Source organism: Ichthyophthirius multifiliis (genome assembly GCF_000220395.1).
Source record: "Ichthyophthirius multifiliis unplaced genomic scaffold scaff_1120509250839, whole genome shotgun sequence".
Classification (NCBI taxonomy): Eukaryota; Ciliophora; class Oligohymenophorea; order Hymenostomatida; genus Ichthyophthirius; species Ichthyophthirius multifiliis.
In genome coordinates this window covers 126,928-147,285 of record NW_004086450.1, presented here as the reverse complement: position 1 = coordinate 147,285, position 20,358 = coordinate 126,928, and the positions used below count along the sequence as shown (strand labels likewise).

At 15.1% G+C, this 20,358-nt stretch overlaps 1 protein-coding gene across 1 annotated transcript, besides 21 other annotated features; it reads left to right on the top strand. All coding sequences in view use genetic code 6, as the record gives it.

Moving 5' to 3' along the window:
* Positions 1-149: 149 nt before the first annotated feature.
* Positions 150-202: a microsatellite.
* Positions 203-1,868: 1,666 nt separating this feature from the next.
* Positions 1,869-1,933: a microsatellite.
* A 17-nt stretch (positions 1,934-1,950) lies between these two features.
* Positions 1,951-1,988: a microsatellite.
* A 971-nt stretch (positions 1,989-2,959) lies between these two features.
* Positions 2,960-3,016: a microsatellite.
* Positions 2,988-3,024: a microsatellite.
* A 2,012-nt stretch (positions 3,025-5,036) lies between these two features.
* Positions 5,037-5,084: a microsatellite.
* Positions 5,085-6,473: 1,389 nt separating this feature from the next.
* Positions 6,474-6,523: a microsatellite.
* A 290-nt stretch (positions 6,524-6,813) lies between these two features.
* Positions 6,814-6,855: a microsatellite.
* Positions 6,856-6,882: 27 nt separating this feature from the next.
* Positions 6,883-6,924: a microsatellite.
* A 555-nt stretch (positions 6,925-7,479) lies between these two features.
* Positions 7,480-7,524: a microsatellite.
* A 912-nt stretch (positions 7,525-8,436) lies between these two features.
* Positions 8,437-8,501: a microsatellite.
* A 1,699-nt stretch (positions 8,502-10,200) lies between these two features.
* Positions 10,201-10,258: a microsatellite.
* Positions 10,259-10,402: 144 nt separating this feature from the next.
* Positions 10,403-10,479: a microsatellite.
* A 155-nt stretch (positions 10,480-10,634) lies between these two features.
* Positions 10,635-10,691: a microsatellite.
* A 606-nt stretch (positions 10,692-11,297) lies between these two features.
* Positions 11,298-11,328: a microsatellite.
* Positions 11,329-11,425: 97 nt separating this feature from the next.
* Positions 11,426-11,498: a microsatellite.
* Positions 11,499-12,498: 1,000 nt separating this feature from the next.
* On the top strand, positions 12,499-12,912 carry IMG5_098500 (TBC domain protein; the record flags this gene model as incomplete). The annotated part of the gene is made up of 1 exon (XM_004035452.1): positions 12,499-12,912. The coding sequence occupies one exon, from the start codon at positions 12,499-12,501 to the stop codon at positions 12,910-12,912; it is 414 nt and encodes a 137-aa protein (XP_004035500.1).
* A 3,921-nt stretch (positions 12,913-16,833) lies between these two features.
* Positions 16,834-16,863: a microsatellite.
* Positions 16,863-16,916: a microsatellite.
* Positions 16,869-16,930: a microsatellite.
* A 3,226-nt stretch (positions 16,931-20,156) lies between these two features.
* Positions 20,157-20,193: a microsatellite.
* Positions 20,194-20,237: 44 nt separating this feature from the next.
* Positions 20,238-20,276: a microsatellite.
* Between the last annotated feature and the right edge of the window lie 82 nt (positions 20,277-20,358).

Here is a 20,358-nt window from a genome sequence, read left to right as displayed (position 1 = left end):
AAATTTTAAGTTTTAATTTTAACAATTAATAAATATTTATATATCAAGTTACTATTTATTTAATTTTAAATCGCTTTCACTTAAATTAGATTCACTTTAAAAATATATTTAAGAAGAATCACTTTAAAAATTAATAAATAAATAAAATAATATAAATATATATATATATATATATATATATATATATATATATATATATATAATTTAAATAGTATTTTTTTTATATTATTAACCTATTTAATTATTCCTCTTCATCTTGATTTTAATCTTATTTAATTTGAATTTATTTACTAAATACGTTTTACATTTTTTAATTAGTTAATTTTTAAAAGAAAATATAATTTTTATATTTATATGCTATTTAAAGAATTATAAAAAATATTGAAAGACTAAAAAATGTTATTAAATAAATATCTTATTAACTTTTTATGTGATAAGTAAATCTATTATAATAATTAAAATATATTTTTTTCATTAGATTAATTTATTTTTGAACCATAAAAATCATATTCTTTTAAGCAATTAATTATTATAAAACTTAATTTTACGATAAAAAGAATTATATTTTGTTTTGTTAAGGAAGATTACTGCCATAAATTTATTCTTAAGTTTTCAATTACAGATTTTAAACTCCATAAAAGGAAATTAACAATAATGTTATCAATTTTAACATTTTTAATATATATATATATATTTATTATTTTTTTTTTTTTAATGTTAATAATTATATTTTTTTTAATATGTGAAAATTAATACTTAAATTTCTATAAATAACTAAAAAATAATATATTTATTATTTCTTTAAAAAATATTATATAATTAATTACTAAAAAATAAAAAATATTTATTAATAATAATGGAAATAGAACCTATTACATACACATTAAATAAACTGGTAAATATTTAATATAATATTATATCAAAGATAATAATATTATATTAAAATAACAAATATATTTAAAAACTTTATTAATAATAAAAAATATATAAATAAAAAAATTTGAATTATTAAAAATTAATAGAATATTAATAACTAATTGATAAGTGATGCCATTAGTTGTTTTATGCATACAGTATTATATCATAGAGAATTAGGGACTGTATAAATACAATTTAGAACTTGTGAAATTTTAAAAAAATTAACTTATGTATTAAATAAAGAAATTATATTAATTATCACATTTATAGATATTACTTTTTTTAACAACCTTTCTATTTTACTTTTATTTTTATTATATTATATAAATAAATTAATATTCTTATATAAATAATAGATGCATTGTGGCGATACTTAAATTGATGAGCTTGTAAATTAATTAATAAAATTAGTTTAAAATGATGTTGAAAATAGTGATGATTAAAATATTGTAGGATAAATTAGAATAACATTTAAAAATGAAGAAAAATAAAAATTATTGCCTTTTTTTGAAAAAAAATAATCTAAAGTTTTCGAAAAATGGCTAATTCCTCTTGAAATAAATAAATAAAATGAAAGTTTGAATATATAAAAAGTAATAAATTAAAAATTATATATTTTAAAATAATTATAAAAGGCCGAAAATGATATTTAAAATATATTATATTAGATAATTTAATATGCTAATTTAGACTTAGATCATATAGATGAATCATATATAGTAAAGTAAACTGATAAAATCTATATATTTCCGTGTGATGTAATAAATTTTCATTATCTAAATAATTTATTTTATTTATTTATATAAAATATAGATTTAATGGATTAATAAAAAAAAAAATTGAAAATTAAAATGAAAAATTTAAAAATTTATAATATATTCAAACAACAAAAAATAAAATATAAAAAAAATTGTATTTATTGTTTTTACTTTTTTAATTTTACTTTATAAAAAAATAAAAAATTCATATTTTACAAAAATAAAAAAATGCATATTTTACAAAAATCATAAAAATTATTATGTATAAATACTATTATAAAAATAATAATAATTTTATAAAATATTAATAATAATAAATCAATTTTTTTATCATAAATTATCTAAATATATACTTGCTAGAATTATAAGAAATTATATCCTAAACTGAAATATAATCAGGAAAAGTAACTCCGAATCTATCTCCTGAAGAATATATTTTTCTAATTAAATCAGTATAATATTATTAATAGATTCGCCTGTATTATTAAAATGAAAATCTAAAATTTAATACGATTTTTTTTTTCATACCCCGCCCGAATTTTTGAAAAGGAAAGCAAAATACGCCTTTATTAAATCACTGCTTAATAAATATTATCTTATTATTTATCAAAAATTTAATTCAATTAAAGAGAAATTGTTTATTTTTGTGCGACATAAAGGCCTATAGAAGGACATTTATAATTTTCCTAATAATTATTATTGCGAATTTGCTATTTACATTACTGGTCTATCACAAAAACAAGAAAACAATTAATAAAATAATTAAATTTATATTTGATAAATGTTATTGCTAAAGTTTGATTTTAAATATTCTTTTATATATCATTAAATTATCTTTTATTATGACTTATTTATCTGTAATAAAATTTTAAATTTTTCTTTGAATTAAGCTAATAAATTTGAAGGGTTTGGAAATACTGAAAATTAATAATCTTGATTTGCTTCATATACTTGATATAGGTTTTACTAATTGAAATATAATAATAATTAATTCCAGTTTATTTTTAATCTAATAATACATTTTAAGACCTCTTAAATCTCTAAATTAAATTTTAATGGCATAGAATATTTTCTAAACTAACTAAATTATCCTTATGTACTTTTTTTTAACAAAATAAAATATTTTTTTGTCATATAAATATAACTTACTTAAATTTATTTATATTGTGATTATTTTATATTAAATTTTTTTATAAAAAAATATATAATAGTTTTTTCTTTTCAAAGTTAATATTTCTTATATTTAATTATATGAAAAATTTACTATATAATAACAAAAACAATTTAAATTTTTTTGTTTTTGATAAATACTTTGATTTTTTAATATTTTTTTGTTTTTTTCATATTTAAAAAAATTTATTGATATTTTTAATAATATAATATTAAAATGATTCAGAATTATAAAAATATAAAATAAGTAAAATATTTAATATCATAACAATAAAAAATTATACTTTTAGAATAATTAGAAAGAAAATGAATAATCTCTTTTTTCTAATAAAAATTCAAATTTCAATTAATTATAGATAAATACAATTATAAATTAAAAGTTAAAAAATGATTCTAAAAAAAAAATGTAATATATATATTCTAATATCAATTATTTATTTAAAAACAATCCCATATATTAAAATTATTAAATTCTATAATCTTCTCTTTCATTTAAATAAACAAAAGATTAGAAAATACATTTAATACAAATAATGAATAAAAAATGAATTTTGTATATAATAATTAAGAAAATGTAAAAATTTAAAAAGTTAATTTATTATATTTAAAATAAATAAATTTGATTAATAGAATAAAACTTAAAGTTCAGGTAAAAAAATTCAAAAAGATTTAAAGTCAGAACATACAAGGTATGAATAATGTTAAGAAGGTATTTTATTTTTTATTTGTTTTATTAAAAAATTAAAATTAAAAATTAAAGATTCATTTTTAAGTAATTAAGTAAGTTCATAAATAAATATTTAAGAAATTACAAAATAAATTAAGAACTATGAAACTGAAAGATAATATAAAACATGTGGAAATTACCAAAAAACAAAAAAAATTCAAAAAGTGCAAATTGTTCACCATAAAAAAGAATAGCAACTGATTATTGCAAAAAGTAACATATTCAATTTTTTTTTTAAAAAAATATGTATTTTATTTAAAGTATCTCGTAATATAACTTTTTAGAAATAAAACCTATTAATTTCTTAGAATAATATAAAGATGTTATCAATCAAAGTAATTTTAATTTACATAAAAATATTTTATTTGTGTGTTAAAAAATAAAGAATAAAACAAAGAAATAAAATCAAGCTTTAGTGAAAATAATAGTCCTTAAGCTAAATAAAGTTAAAAATAATAAAATTAATTGACATATACATCTTTTAAAAATAAAATAGCATTTTTAGAGGAAGAAATATTAAAATATTAGAGAGAACTAATAAACTAAAACGAACAGATAAAAAATTTAAGAAATTAATGTGAAGCAAATAAAGATTTAGAATGTATTAATTAATAAATACATAGTTTAAAAGAAATTTTTGTTGAAAAGAAGAAAATACTTGAGTATGAAATTGAATAAAATAACCGAAACTATAAAAGTCTTAGAGTAAAACTAAAAAAATAAATGTAAATTAATTAAGAGAAAGATATAAATATTTAAGTTTTAAAAGATTAGATTAATTAATTATAATAATAAGAATAAAAATAAATTAATGAGTTGTAAGATTAATTCGAAAAACAAATTTTATCTTTCAATGAAAATTATAATAAAGAATTGAATTTATTAAAATAAAAATATCAAAATGAAATTATAGATATGTAAATATATATTTCTTAAAAAGAAAAAGAATATTAATTGAAAGAAGAGAATAATTTAAAAAATGAAAAAATCTTTAATTCTTAAATTGAAGAGTTAAAAAATATTATTTAAAATAATAATCCATAAAACTATTAAAAATATTTAAATGAAAATTAATATTTGCAATAAATAAATAAAGAATTAATTGAAAAAATCAGCATTTTAGAAAATGAAAATTAAAAACTATTCGAAAATAAATAATTATTAGAATAAAATATTTAAAAAGAAATTTTTAAGAATGAAATTCTATAATAAGAAAAAGATTAAATTATAGAAAAATTCAAAAATCAAGAATAAAAAAATGATTATTCTTAATAGTTTTAAAAAAATGAAATTGAATAACTTTAAAAACAAATAAAAATTTTTTAGGAATAATTTTAAAACTAAAAAGAATTTTATGAAAAAAAATAACAGATGAATACAAAAAATAAAAACTAATACTTTAATAAACAAAACAAATGTTATAATAATAATAGATTTAGGAAATTAATTAAATTAAATAAGATTTAATTAGTAAAATAAATATGCTAGATTAATTATAAAAAGAATAGCTACAGGAACAAAAAAAAAATACTAAAATTAATTTGATGATACTTTTAAATAAAATTAAATTTAAATTTAAAAATATATAGATTACATATTATAAATAAATTAAGATATTAATAATATTTTAAGTTAATATGATTAAATTAAAGCAAAAGAGTTTTTAGAAAAATTAAGATAGAAAAATAATGATAAAATCAAAAAATAATGAATATATATAAATATTTTTTACTTTTTATTATTAACATTAAATTATTGTTTTATTAAACTTATATATAAATTTTTTTAAATTAAAAATAAATAAAATAAGAAAAAATATTATTTTAAGTAATTTTTAGTAATAAAAATTCTTTATGTATTTAAATTATTATTTTCCACCTTTTTTTTTAAAAAAAAAATTATTTTGAATTTAAAAATTAAAATAAATTTAAAAATGATATCTTAAAGCTAATCTAAAAAAAAAAACTCAGAAACAAACAAAAATGTAATAAAAAAAAAATCACGAAATTTTAAAATATATGAAAACTAGGAAGGAGAAAAAACAGATAATGGTACATATATATTTATAAATTCTTAAACATAAAGTAGCTAATAAAAATTATAATCTTAAGAAAAAAATAATAAATAAGAATAAATTCCTTAATAATCTGATAAACGAAGAAGTTAATTATAAATAAAAAGAAGTTCAATAGAATCAATTTACTAAGCAAATGAAGAAATTTTTGAATCAAAAAGTTTTTCAGATCATTTAAGTAGTAATAGTTTTTTTAAACGTTCAAGTGGAACAAAAATAAGATATAATAGTTTGAGTCCAAACAGAAGTCATTTTCATAAACCAATCAATATGATGATTGATAAATCAGAAACTATTCCTTAATCCGTAATTAGTAGTCATTCTAAAGTACCTTAAACTATAAATGAAGAAGAAGGAGATGAAGAATTTTCTAAAAAAAAGAAATTTGATAAAAAGTTATATTTATTATTATTTTTTTTACTTATTTATTTTTAAATTTAAAGATCTCCTTTTAAAGCTGAAAAAATATAAGAAGAATAAAATTCATCACTTAAAAGAAGATAAAAATCTATTCATTTTGAAGAAACTCCATCACCATAAAAATCTCATAAATAAAATTTGAAAATCTAATAAAGATAACCTACACCTTATCATGTAAAATAACCTCCTAATGAAACTAAAGACAATGTAGATAAAAATAATGAATAAAGTATTAGTTCTTCATTAAGTTTAAAAAGAAAAAATTCAGATAATGATGATTTTACAGTTAGAGAAAATGGAAATATGAATATATAAAAATTTAATGAAACAGCAAAATAATAAAATTAAACATAAAATGGAGTTATGATTATAAATAAATTAAAAAAAAGAATTCCCACTAACGAGCAACCATAAAAAAATCAATTTAAAAAACCATAAAAAACTATTATTAAAAAAATTCTATTAAATGTGTTTTTTGTTAAAAATTAATTGAATATGATTAGAAATCAAAATCTTTTACTATGTGTTATCATAAATCTCATTAGGTAAACTATAAATATTATTCAATCTGAATTATATTAATTAAAAATAAAACAAATAATAGGATTGTTGGCCTTAAGAAAAAGTTGTCAGATGTATAAAATGCAATAAATAAATCATAAATAAACAAATAGAAAGTAAAAAAAATTGAAAATTTCATTTTTAAAAATATAAGATATAATTTTTGCATGTTATCAATTAAAAAGAAATATAAAAATGTATAAAAATTAAAGATATATAAAATATAATAATTTATTCATTTGTATAAATAATTTTAAATAAAATTATTATAATAAAAAAATGTATAATAATTAAATTAATCATATTAAAAAATATTAAAAAAATATAATTTTAAAAGGTTTATTAGCATAATCAATATTAATTATTTTATTGAAATAATTTTTTTTATGTTATAAATTTTCAATTTCAAAATTCATCTTTATATTAATATGAAATTTTAATAATTAAAAGCTTTATGCAAATTTAATTTTTATTGTTTTAATTTAATTTAAAAAATAATTAGAAATTTTTATATATGTAATTAAAAAATAATAAAAATTATAAGTTTGATATGCTTAAAAATTAATGGATATTAGAATTTTCTTTTATGCTTGTTTATATATTAAATATTAGAAATTAGATTTAAAAGAAGAAAGAATAGATATTAATTAATTTATTTATTTTCTTTTATAAGAAAATATAAAAGGAGTTAGAATTTTTATGAAATTCATTTATAAAATAACAAAAAAAGTTCAAATAAATAAAATATTTAATTTTATTATTTTTTATAAAATTGTTAAGGTGTTTATATAAAATTAAATAATTATATTTTTTTAAAAAAAATATTAATTTCTTTATCTTATATATATTTAATTATAAAAAAACAATATTATATTAAAAAAATATTATAAATAAAATAAAGAATTATAAAAGAAATTCAAAAATGAAATATTATAAACCTAATTAATTTAATATAGATTCTTTATAAAAAAAAAGATAAATTAATGATTAAGGATCTCCAAGTCTCTTGAAAAGCCTTAGGTTAGGATTTGTAAGAAAAGTATTTTCTATATTATTGTTTTAATTATTATTCACATCTGCCTTTATAATATTGTCCAATCTAAATACCCGTTTTAGAGATTTATTAATCTAGGATAGTTTTATGTATTTCTTATCTTTTCTATTTATAATAGTTATTCTTATATTATTCATATCTATTAGAAGCTTATCACAAATGGTACCCATCAATTATTTGTTTTTAGGTTTATTCACTTTCTTTATGAGCTACATGTTATCAGCTACATGTGTCTTTTATGATTTATAGTCAGTTAATGAAACTCTTTACATGACTGCTTTTGCCACTATTGGACTTTGCATTTATTCCATATTTTTCTGTAAGGATTTAACCATGATTGGAGGAGGAATCTTTATTACAAGCTTTAGCTTAATTATTTTGGGAATTATAAATATGTTCATTTTTAGAAATGGATTACTATATTTTATAACTTAATTCTTGATAGTTGTAGCTTATAGTTTATATTTAATTTATGATGTGTAGCTTATTATTGGAGGATATAGAAGGTAAATAGACATTGATGAATATATTTTAGGATCTATGCTAATTTATTTAGATATTATTAAAATTTTTATAAGAATATTAAAAATATTTGGAAAAAAAATCTAAAAAATTTGATTAATTAAAAAATAGACTAAATATTTATATATAATCATTTTATTTATAATAAAAATATTTTGTTAATTATTATATTTTAATAAAAATATAATAGAATATTAATTAAAAACAAATAATATATTTTAATTTTTACTCATATTTATTTTAATTAATTAATTAGTATTTAATTATTAATTATAAAATTAGTTTTATTTATTTAATATTTATTTTATAAAGATTTTTAAATTATATCTTTTTTTTTTTGTTAAATTTTTAAATCCTTTTAAAATTTACATTCAATTTTCATATTCAAAGATGGAATTTCTTCTTATTACTAAATTTATAATAAAAAATTACTTATGTATTAGGCTTATATTTTTTAAAAAAATGTTTATTTTTCACTTGTCATAATTTTTTTTTATATAAATTGTAAATATATTTCAACATTTTTACTAAGTAAAAGTTAATAAAAATCTATAATATGAATTAATTATAATTATAATATTAAATATACAAACTAAATAATTTATATACTAAAAAAATATAATCTATTAGCCTTTCCTATTATTTTTTTATAAATATATTTATATAAATAAAAAATATATTGTTATATCTTTAATTATTTTTTTATAATCTTAATACTAATAAATATTAAACTATATATTTTTTTATATTTAAATTAATCTATTTAAAAAAATGTTTTATTTAATTAATTTCATTTGTTTTAATCTATATTTTTTAAAAATTAATATTATAATTTAAAAAAATTTAAATATGATTTTATTAATATTAATATTTAATTTTATTACGACTGAAAAAAAAAAAAATTAATAAAAAAAAACAAAAATATGAATAATTAAAACTTCTATAAAAGCACATAATTCTCAGATTAAAATTCAAAAAATTTAATAACTAATAATTAGTAAAATAAAGAAGAAATTCATAACTAAAGTAACAGAATAGTTGAATAAGAAGAAATAAAAAAATACAATAAATTTATAAATTTATGTACAACAATTATTTAACGAAACTATCGCGGTTATATAATAAGAAAAAAAAAAAAAAAAATATTGGAAAAAATTAGCACATTTAATCAATATTTATGGGCTGTTGTTTTAGGCTGGAGAGTTCGAAAAATAAATAATTTAAAAAAAATTTAATTTATAAAAAAAAATATGTAACCTCTTATTGAATAAAGAAGATAAATTGTAAAAAATGCTTTAAATAATAATATTTATATTTAAAAAAAAAAATCTCTTAATTATTTGCTTTTGAAAAATAACTAATATATTGATATATAAAAATAAATAGCACCTTTATAAAATGAACTTTGTATAACTTTTCATAAATTGTAAATTACTGGATTATGGATTTATGAAGATAAGTATTTTCAAGAAGAACAAAATTAAAATATAGTTGGAGATTTAAGAGTCTATTAATAAATTGGTTCTAAAGAAAAACAATATTGTTCTTAAAATTCTTAATGTTTTAGTTAAAATTAACAACTTTAATCTTTTTATTTTTCTCCAACCAAAAATGGTAATTTGCCAAACTTATTTTAATAATAAGATTTAAAAAATTCGCTTTAAAACAATTACTAGTTTGATATTAGAAATAATTTTTTATTATAATAAAATAAAATATAACAGTAATATTTAATTTAATAATAACTTTTATAATAATTTTAGAATTAATAAAATATATTATAAGAATATAATATGTAAAATTAGATATAACAATAATTAAAATAAACACTTTTAAGTTAAGGAAGTTCAGAAATATAAAAAACTAAGGAAAATGAACAAAATTAGGAAATTAAAACAAACCAAAAAGATTAAAATACTTATATAAAAATAGAAAATGAAATAAAAAAAGAATTTTATTAATCAAAATAACCAGAATAAAAAATTGAAAATTAAGAAAAAAAAGAAGATGAATTAAAATAAGAAAATATATAAAAATAAGAAAATGAGTAAAAAAAATAAAGTGAATATAATATTTAAGATTATAAATATACTTGGGATGATATACCTGTAGGAAGTTCCTTAAATAAAAATAATACATAGATTAATCAAGACGGATAATAATTTGAAAATAAAAAGACAGGAGAAAGGGTAAAACCTTAAAAAATACAAAAGAATTAAACACAAAATAATAAAAATATTGAAAATGAAAATAATACAATAGATATTAAAATAAATAAAAAACAATAATTAGATAATTTAAAAAAAGGACAAAATATGATCCACTAAAAGCCATTAAAGAAAAGTATAAATAAAAAAATAATATATATAATTAAAAAAATTAAAAAAAGAGATGATGAAAAAAATGATTTGTAAAAAAATATAGATAAACAATAACAATAATAATAATAATAATAATAATAATAATAATAATAATAATAATAATAATCTAAATAAAAAAAACAAGAGAATTAAAATTTTTAAATTTTAAATTAATTAGAAAAATAAAAAACTAACTCTTAAAAATAAGAAGGAATATCAAAATAATAGTATTTAAAGAAATCTTCAGTAAATACTAATTCTTAAAAATTAAATTGGAACAAAATTTCTTCTAAAATTAATTGCTGGAATTCTTAAAATAAAAATTCTAAAAATTAGTATAATGAAAATCATAAATAATAATAATTTAATTAAATGTAAAAAAATACTGATTTTTCATTTTTGAAAAATTAATAATCTAAAGAATTGTTAACTCATCATTTATTAAATTAACCTTCTATTGAATAGTATATATTAAAATATTATCTTTATTTTATTTAATTTTTTTAAGATAAAAATAAATGCATTAAAGAAATTTTAGTTAAAGTTTATTAAGTATTACAAGTAATTAACTATTTTTTTTATTTTTATACATTATTCTTTTTAGGTGGAAAAGATATGAATAATTTAACTTAAGAAGATTTAAAACAGTTAAAAGAAGCTTTAGTTCCTGTAATTTAAGCCAATTTATTTTTCATTTAACATAATGATTCCAGTTTATTTACAGTTAAATTTATTAATTTTATTTTATTTTAATTTTTTTTTATATATATGAAACAGAAAATAGCATAAGAAATATTAAATTAAAATTAATAATTATAGATTTGAAATATATATATAGTGATTTTTTTTTTTTGTAAAAAAATATATTATTAATAAATTAAATTAAATATATATTCATATATTATTATATTAAAATTTAAACTAAATATATATTATCTTTAAATATTATACAAATCTAAAAATATATAAAAGAAATTCGAAATAAATTTTAATTATATTAATTAAAAAAAAAGTTAGTAAGTATAATAAATAAATAAATATACGTCTATAAAATTATGAATCAATTAAAATTTGCAATGAATGGTTTAAAAAATTTAGGCTAATCTATTGGCACACAAATAAAATAATAAGTTATAGATGTAATATAATAATCAGAAGATTCTTAAAAGAATTAAAAATAAGAAAACGAAGATATCTAATCACCTAAAGAGTTAAAAGAATTAGATTTATATCCTTTACATGCATTAAACAATTTTGATTTAATTAAAATATCAAATAAAGCGCGTTAAAAAATATAAATATACTAAGAAATATTAAGCTAAAATAATATAAACATAAAACAGTTACAAAGCTAATGTTTTTTGGGAATTCCTGAAGATTGTAAATTATTGCGTTCGATATGTTGGAAATTACTTTTGGGTTATTTACCTTTAAAAAAATAGCAATGGGAAAAAGCAATCGAAGAAAATAAAAATTATTATAATTAATTCGTTGAATAATATATAACAAATGTTGAAACTCCTGTAAAAGAAATATGGGACTAAAAAGAGCAAGAAGAAAGTGACTTTTATTTATAAAAAACGGAACAAATGGAAATAAAATACCCTGAATGGGAATAATTTTTCAAAGACAGAGACCTATGGCTTGAAATAGAAAAAGACTCGATTCGAACACGATCAGAAATGCATTTTTTTGTCGGTTAAGAGACCAAAGGAAATTTTAGAAATCCTTATAGACTAAAATAAATAAGTGAAGAAACCGAATATGATATATTAACCAGAATTTTATTTATTTATGCGAAATTAAATCACGGAATTAAATATGTATAAGGAATGAACGAAATACTAAGTGTAATATATTACACTTTTAAAAAAGATGATTAAATATTTTCATAAAGTGTAGAAATAGATTGCTTTTTTACTTTCACTATTTTAATGGCTGAATGTAAAGATTGTTTTATTAAATATCTTGATAAAGCCGATACTGGAATACTCGCTAAAATAAAACAATTGAATTTAATTTTGTAAAGAATAGATAATTAAATTTGGTAAGCTTTAGAAAATATTAAGTTACATCCCTAGTTTTATAGTTTGAGATGGATAATGCTTATTTTTGCTTAAGAATTTGAAATATTTGATGTAGTAAGGATTTGGGATAGTTTATTAAGTCATTGTAACTTTTAAGATTTCTTATATTGTCTTTGTTTAGCAATTCTTATTTTGAGAAAAGAAGTTATCCTTTAATAAGATTTTTCTGATATTATGGAAAGTTTATAAAGAATACAAGATTTGGATGTAGTCGAAATTATTTCTATTGCTGATTAATTATATAAATAGTATTTTGAATGATTAATTTTTTATTTTATAAATATTTACATTTAATACTATTTTTTTTTTTCATTATTTATTTTATATATAATTAGTAAATATATATGGAGGAAATACAATTTTATTATTTTAGCTTTTATCTCGTATTTAGATATTGTTTTTATATAAAAAATTCAAAAAAGGTTTCGTAAAATCTTCTTTAAAATCTAAATTATTATGAGTCATATTTTCTGGAAGAATTAATTCGCATTTTTTTTTACATTTTTCTTTTTATTTTTTTATTTTAAAATAATTATACAAAAATAATAAAAATCTACTAAATAATTAAACTGAATGATTATAAGAAATTAAAGAATCTTATTTTCCATGTACTAGGAAAATAGGGCAAGTTACTTTTTCTATAATTTTTATATTTTCAAACATATTTTTTACTAAATATTTCATACAAGTTCCTACTTTATCTTATACAATATCTCTTACTGAAGTAAAAGCAGAAATCAAACCTAGACAACCTACTTTTCTCTGACTTGCTAAATAAGTAGCAGGACCAGTTCCAATACTTCTTCCTAAAACAATAATTTTTTATTCATTAATTTTCATACAATTAATTAAAAAATCAAATATTTATAATGAGTCTTCATTAATTTATTCTGAATTAGGTGCTCCTTTATAAAATCCATAACCAGGATATTCAACTGCAATAATATGTATCTTTTTTTTGTTAACAATAAAATAAAATAATACTAAAAAAATACATCAAGTTAAGATCTAATATGATTAGTAAAATTATAACATAAAATAGAATCTTCTCCGTTTGAATGAAAATAAAGTAATATATATTAAGTATTTTGATTATAACTTTATAATAAATTTGCTGGTATATATTTATTATCTAACATGAATTATTTAATATTAATTTATTGGATTTATTATTATTAATTTTATGAAAACGGTTCTTTTTATTAAAATTATAATACATTCTAATAACTATTAAATATTTTTTTATTAACTCTAAAAGATTATGTATTTATTGATAACGTATTTTCATCTTATAAATTAAATTATGTATTTATCTATGAATTATTTTCTTCAATTAAAGAATTTTCTTAGATCGAATGTGTATCTCTTTATTTAAAAAATGAGTTTACGAAGTCTTTTGTAGAATAATTAGATAATGTATTACTTAATGATAATTCTTATTATTTTTCTTTCATATACTTTATTATATGTATTAATTTTGAATATATTTTTTTATTAATATTATACTTATTCTTCCATATCACATGATTCATTTAATTAATATTTACAAGAATTTGGTTTCTCTATTTTGAATGTATTTCCAATTTTTAAATCTATCTTTTTATTAAATTATAATTTGTTGTTTTTATAACTTTCTAACAATTTTTTATGATCAATAGATGGAATCCATATTAATTATCCCTATTTAATTTATTTAATTATTTAAAATTTATAAATATTTATTCATTTAATTTTTTTATTTGCATTTATATGTAAAGAATTATATTCTACATCAGGTGCTGGAAAAAATAAACAATTAAACTGCATTTTTTTTTTTAATTAAAAATATATTTTTTTAATATTTTGCCTTTATTAATAAAATTAATAAAAAGTTAGAAAAAAAATTAAGCTTAATTATATAATTTTACTTAAAAAAGTATTAGTAATAATATTAATAAAATTTAAGTAATTTTTTTTTTTTTCAAATCAAATAGTTTAAAATAAAAATAATAGAAAATATAACAATCAATTTTTTTTAATTTTATTAAAAAATATAAAATTTCTTTTTTTAACAAAAAATCTATATATTATAACTAAATCTAGCTTAGTTTTTTATAATAGCTACTTGAGTTTATTAAAATTAAATATTTAGAAATTGATTAAATAAAGAATTGATAATTAAATCATTAATAATATTTGAAAAGTAAGGAAAAATATATTTTTAGTATGTATTTATTAATTTTAATGTTAATTTTAGCCGATCTTATTTTTCACTCCTTATGAATAATATTTTTACTTTAAATATATGTAGGTCTTATCATCTAGTCATTATATTTTTTAAAAAACTGTTAATCTTCATTGATTTATTTTTAAATTAAAGAGATTAAAATGTTTCGCTAATTTATTTATTAATTATTTTATTTTGTTAATCGATATTAATTTACTAAAATAAAGCGTAATCTTTTTAACTTATATTTTTTATTTCTTTTGAAATGAATTTGACTTAATTTATATGTTATATAGATTTTATAATGAAAATCTATAATTTTGATAATTCATTTTTTATTTTTTTTTATTATTATGAATTTATACAATTTAAGTTTAAAAATTTAATAATAAATACACATGTAATAATTTTAATATTTTTATTTATTTAATAGTCTTACAAATTACTATAAAAAATATATAAATTCTTTTTTATTTGTGAATATATTAATATTTTTAACTTAAAAATAAATATTAATAGAATAGTTATTATATTAGATTTAAAAAAATATAATATATAGAAATTAATTAAAAATGGTTTATTTTAATTAATGTAAAATTAAACGAAAAGCTTTCTTTTCTAATAATTATCCTCAAACGCTTTATATTAAATATATTCGAATCTATTTAGGTTTGATTATGATGTTTTAAAACCTTTTTATTCTATAATTTTAGAAGCGAAATTAACTTTGTTAATAAAGAACAACTAAACGAAGTTTTTAATTCTAAATAACTTCTTAAAGAATATGGAGTAGAAAGTAATTTATATTATCCTTATGATCAATATTTATAATAAGAAATAAATAATAATAGTTTACTTTTTTTTATAATAATAAATAAATTCATGTATTTATTCAACAAAACAAATACTCTAAAGATAAAAAAATGAAATATAATACGAAACATTTGAAAAATAAGCTATTTAGAATAAAATGGGATTATTTAAAAATTGTATAGGATGCACCATTTTTTGATAAATTAAAGCTAATTTTATTTATATTTTAATAATAAAAATGATTATGTTAAAATTATATATATAATTATATTTTTAATTTTATTTTATTTATTATTATATATATTTCTTTTTTCTAATTTATTTGTACAAAATTTATTTTTATTAATTACATTTTTTTTTTAAATAAATATATTAAATCAATTGCATGTTTTAACTTTTTTATTTTCACTTAGTTCAAATTACTTTAAAAATATTAAATAAAATAATTCGAATATATGTTTTTTATTATATTTACTAAAAGATCCTATTTGTTGCAAACATAACGTTTTTCAATAATATCTAAAACTTTTTTTTAGTAATTTAGAACTTTTGATTATATTGTAATATTAACGCTTAATAATTTCTATTTATTTATCTTTTAATTCAGAATTTGTCCACAATTTATATCACTTAATTCAAATATTTCAACTTTATCATCATTTAAAATTTATTTTGCAGCATTATTAAGTTCTTCTATTATAGAAATATTATTTTAAACACTTTCATCTACCAAATAATAAAATTATATAATTAACTTAAAATTTTGACTCTTATAATCTTAAAGAATTTATTCATTATTTGTAAATAATCCAATAAAAATACCTTAAAGTTTTATTTTACATAAATTTATAAGTTTTAAATAAAATATAAAATAATATACCTATAAATGACAAATCAAGAATATACTTAGAAATAATAATATGAGTAAATAATTAATTAAAATACTTTTACGAAAAAGCTGAATTTAAAAATTAAAAAATATTCTAATTGAAAATTTATATATTCCCAGATTTTTAATTAAGAAATGTATTATTCAAAGATTTCCCTTTAATTTGATATTTTAAAAAAAATAAAAAGAAAATATAAATAAAATTTATATAAGAATATAAATATATATATATCTAAAATTTATATTAAAATAAATAAAAAAATAATTATCTATATATTTATCTAAATATTATTTATGTAAATATATACATATATATTATTTTTATATTATTATAGATATATATTATATTTTTATATTTACTTTTTTTATTTAAATATCTTCATTATTATTTTATTATAAATTAATATCAAATTATTCTTTTAGCTTTATATTAGAATCAATATTAACTACAATATTTAGTTTTTTTCTTTTAGTAATCTTATATCTAAAATTAAATCTCCGAATAAATCTAGTATTTAGTTATTATAATTTGTTTCTATTATTATTTTATTTCTTTCTTATTAAAGGAAATTATTTACAGAATAATAATTTAGATTTATATTGAATTTGCAAAATCCTTCGTTTATTTACAAATTCATTTCTTTCTCACCAAATAAATAATATAATTATTATTCTAAAAAATATTTATTTTAAATTATTTTCCTTTCTATAATTGTTTTTATATTTTATTAAGATTTATCATATAATATTTCTGCAATCATTTTCTTGTTTTCTTATAATTATTAATTTTAAAGTTCTATAATTTTGAATTATTTTAAACTTTCTTCTTTAATTTCATTATAATTAGATATTTCCTCTATTATTTTTAATATACATTCTTCTTAATCGTATGTACTATAATCTTTTTTAAAACTATGTTTTATTATTTATATTTCTTTTTATTAAAATATCCATTCTTTTAATTCTTTTGGAATTTAATCTAAATCTTTTTAATATTTATAATAATTATAACATTTTTATATAATAAATACTTTCATTTATATTCCTATTTAATAAAATTAAACGTGTTTTAAAATTTGTCTTTTCTTATTCTTTAATTATTTATTATGATCCTGATTCATTTATTAAATATCTTATTATTAAATTTTATATTTAAAATAAATCAATTTTACTTTGATAATTTAACTAAAAATTCATTGCATCTTTCCATTGGTATTTTTAAAGCTACAACTTCAATATTCTCTTCGAATCTTTTTTTTGTTTTTTTAATAATTTTATATTTTTTATCACTCTTAAATTTAACAAAAAACATTACTTATCTTTTTAAAATCCTGTTATTGAGTTTTGAATTGAATTATTTCTTTTTAATTTCATTTTTTTAATTTAAAAATAAATATTATCTTAATAAATAGAAAATTATATAATTAAAAAACAAAAATATAAGCATATATGTTTATATGTATAAAAATTTAATATTTTTTTTATTTATTTTTTTCAAATTTTATCCTACAATCTTAAATATATTTTAGAAAAAACTTTAAGAAAATCTATTAAATTATAATATATATCATATTAAAATACTGATTTAATATTATTATCGTTTAAAAAGCTATTTATTCCTCTACTATTAACTGCTTATATAACTCCAACACAATTCGAATTTTTTCCTTCATCTAAAATAGGAATAGTTAAAACAGGCAATTAAGTATTCAGATCAATAATTGGATTAAAATCAGTATTTTAAGAAAAATTATTATCCAACCTAAATTATTTAGATTAAAATACTTAGCCTACAATACCTATATTAGACTCATAAAATTAGAAGTTTTTATTTTGTATCGAATAGAGTTTATTATTATTATTTTTAAGGAATATTTTCGATAAAGGAACATGAAGTTGGTTATTTAAAAAAAATAAGAAGACTAAAATAAAGTATTAATATCTGAACAATCTAACATATCTAATGAAAATTTAAATAAAAATCTAAGAAAATTTTTATTTTCATTTGAGTTTTCATTAAAGGTACACATTTTTAATACATTTGAAAATATATATGAAAATACTTTCAAAAAACATTCATCATCTTTTGTAAAAAAAACTACTCTTTTTTATTTATTGCTTCTATAACTCCTATTTATATATATATAAATATATATTTTATGTAAAATTTTATTATTATTTTTACCTATTATTCTGTTTTCTTCTGTACTTATTATTGGAATACATAGTATTGTTTTTGTATTATAATTATTTTATTAGTCAAGAGTTTTATCAAATCTTTAGTCGATTTTAGCATCTAAGATATTTAAAATTTCATTATTTTTGATTACACATCCTGGTACACCTAATATTAATTTAAATATATAATTACTTACTTTAAAAAATGTAAATATATACTAAAATTAATTGGTAATCTAATAATTTCAGATGTTATCTGATTTTAAGTCCATAATTCTTAAGTTTTAAAATCAATTAAATAAATATTAGTTCTATCACAATTAAGTATTTTAGAGCATTCAGTAGACAAAGGATAAAAAGGATTATTGAAGTCAGTTTTATTATTAATTTTAAAAATCGAAAGTATAATTTATTTAATTTTCAATAATAAATTAAGCTAAATTTATAATTAATTTTTAAATAAATTTCCGTTTTCGAATAATTGTTATTTCTAAAGTTAAATATTTTCTATAAAATCTTAAAAACACTTCTCGTTGTTTAAAATATTTTTAAAAAACTGAAAATAATTTTAACTTTAAAAAAATTTATTATTTCTTCATTGTTTTTTTCTAAATCTAAAATTTAGCTTATATATTCATTTTCAACTGTATGCTATAAATATTACTACCTATTATTATTCTTTATTTACACATTATTACTATAAAATTAACTTTTATTCTAAAAAAAGGACTTTTTTCGTTTATCTTTTGAGGTTTTGGCATTATTAGGAGTACTAACTTAACTTAAATTACAAAAAGAATTCTAATTATTTTTATTCGTTCGAAACGATTTATCGCTTTCATCACATTTGATTTTCTTACTTTTAATAATTTATGGAAATTAAGAATTTGTTTATGTTTAATTAGATCCATTTGAATTATAATTCTCATTTTTAGTTTTATAATCTTTTAATTATTGGTTTTATTTTTAAAAGTCTTAACATTTCATTTAATAATTTACATTTTAAACAATTACAGATTAATAAACTTTTTCTTTTTATAAATTTGAAATAGATAAAAATTCTATTATTTTTTATTATTTAAACTATGCTTTTAATAAGCTTTAAACTTAATTTTCTAATTTAGCATTTTAATTTAACATTTCTTATATTGCATTATTTAATTATAAGTTATTTGTTTATTACATATAATATTGAAGTTATTACTTATAGTTTATTTGTTAAATATTAATTACTTTTTTTACTTTATTACATAATTTTGTATTTTTTGATAAAATACTTAATTAACATCCATTATTTTGATCATTTTTTTGCTTATTTAATTAAATTTACGATGTTATTTATGATTTATTTATTGAAGTCGAATATAATTATTATCTTTTATCTTTTGTTTTTAATTTATTATTTATTTTATAATTTTATAATGTGTTTTCTTTATCTAATGTGTTTTCTTTATCTTTGTTCATAATTTATTTTATTTTTTTTCTTTTTTCGTTTTTTTTTATATATATATATATATATATATATATATATATATATATTTAAAATTTGAATTTAATTCTAGAATTTATTTTTTTTAATTTAACATTATTTTTTTTTTTCTATAGTTTTTTTTTTTTTTTT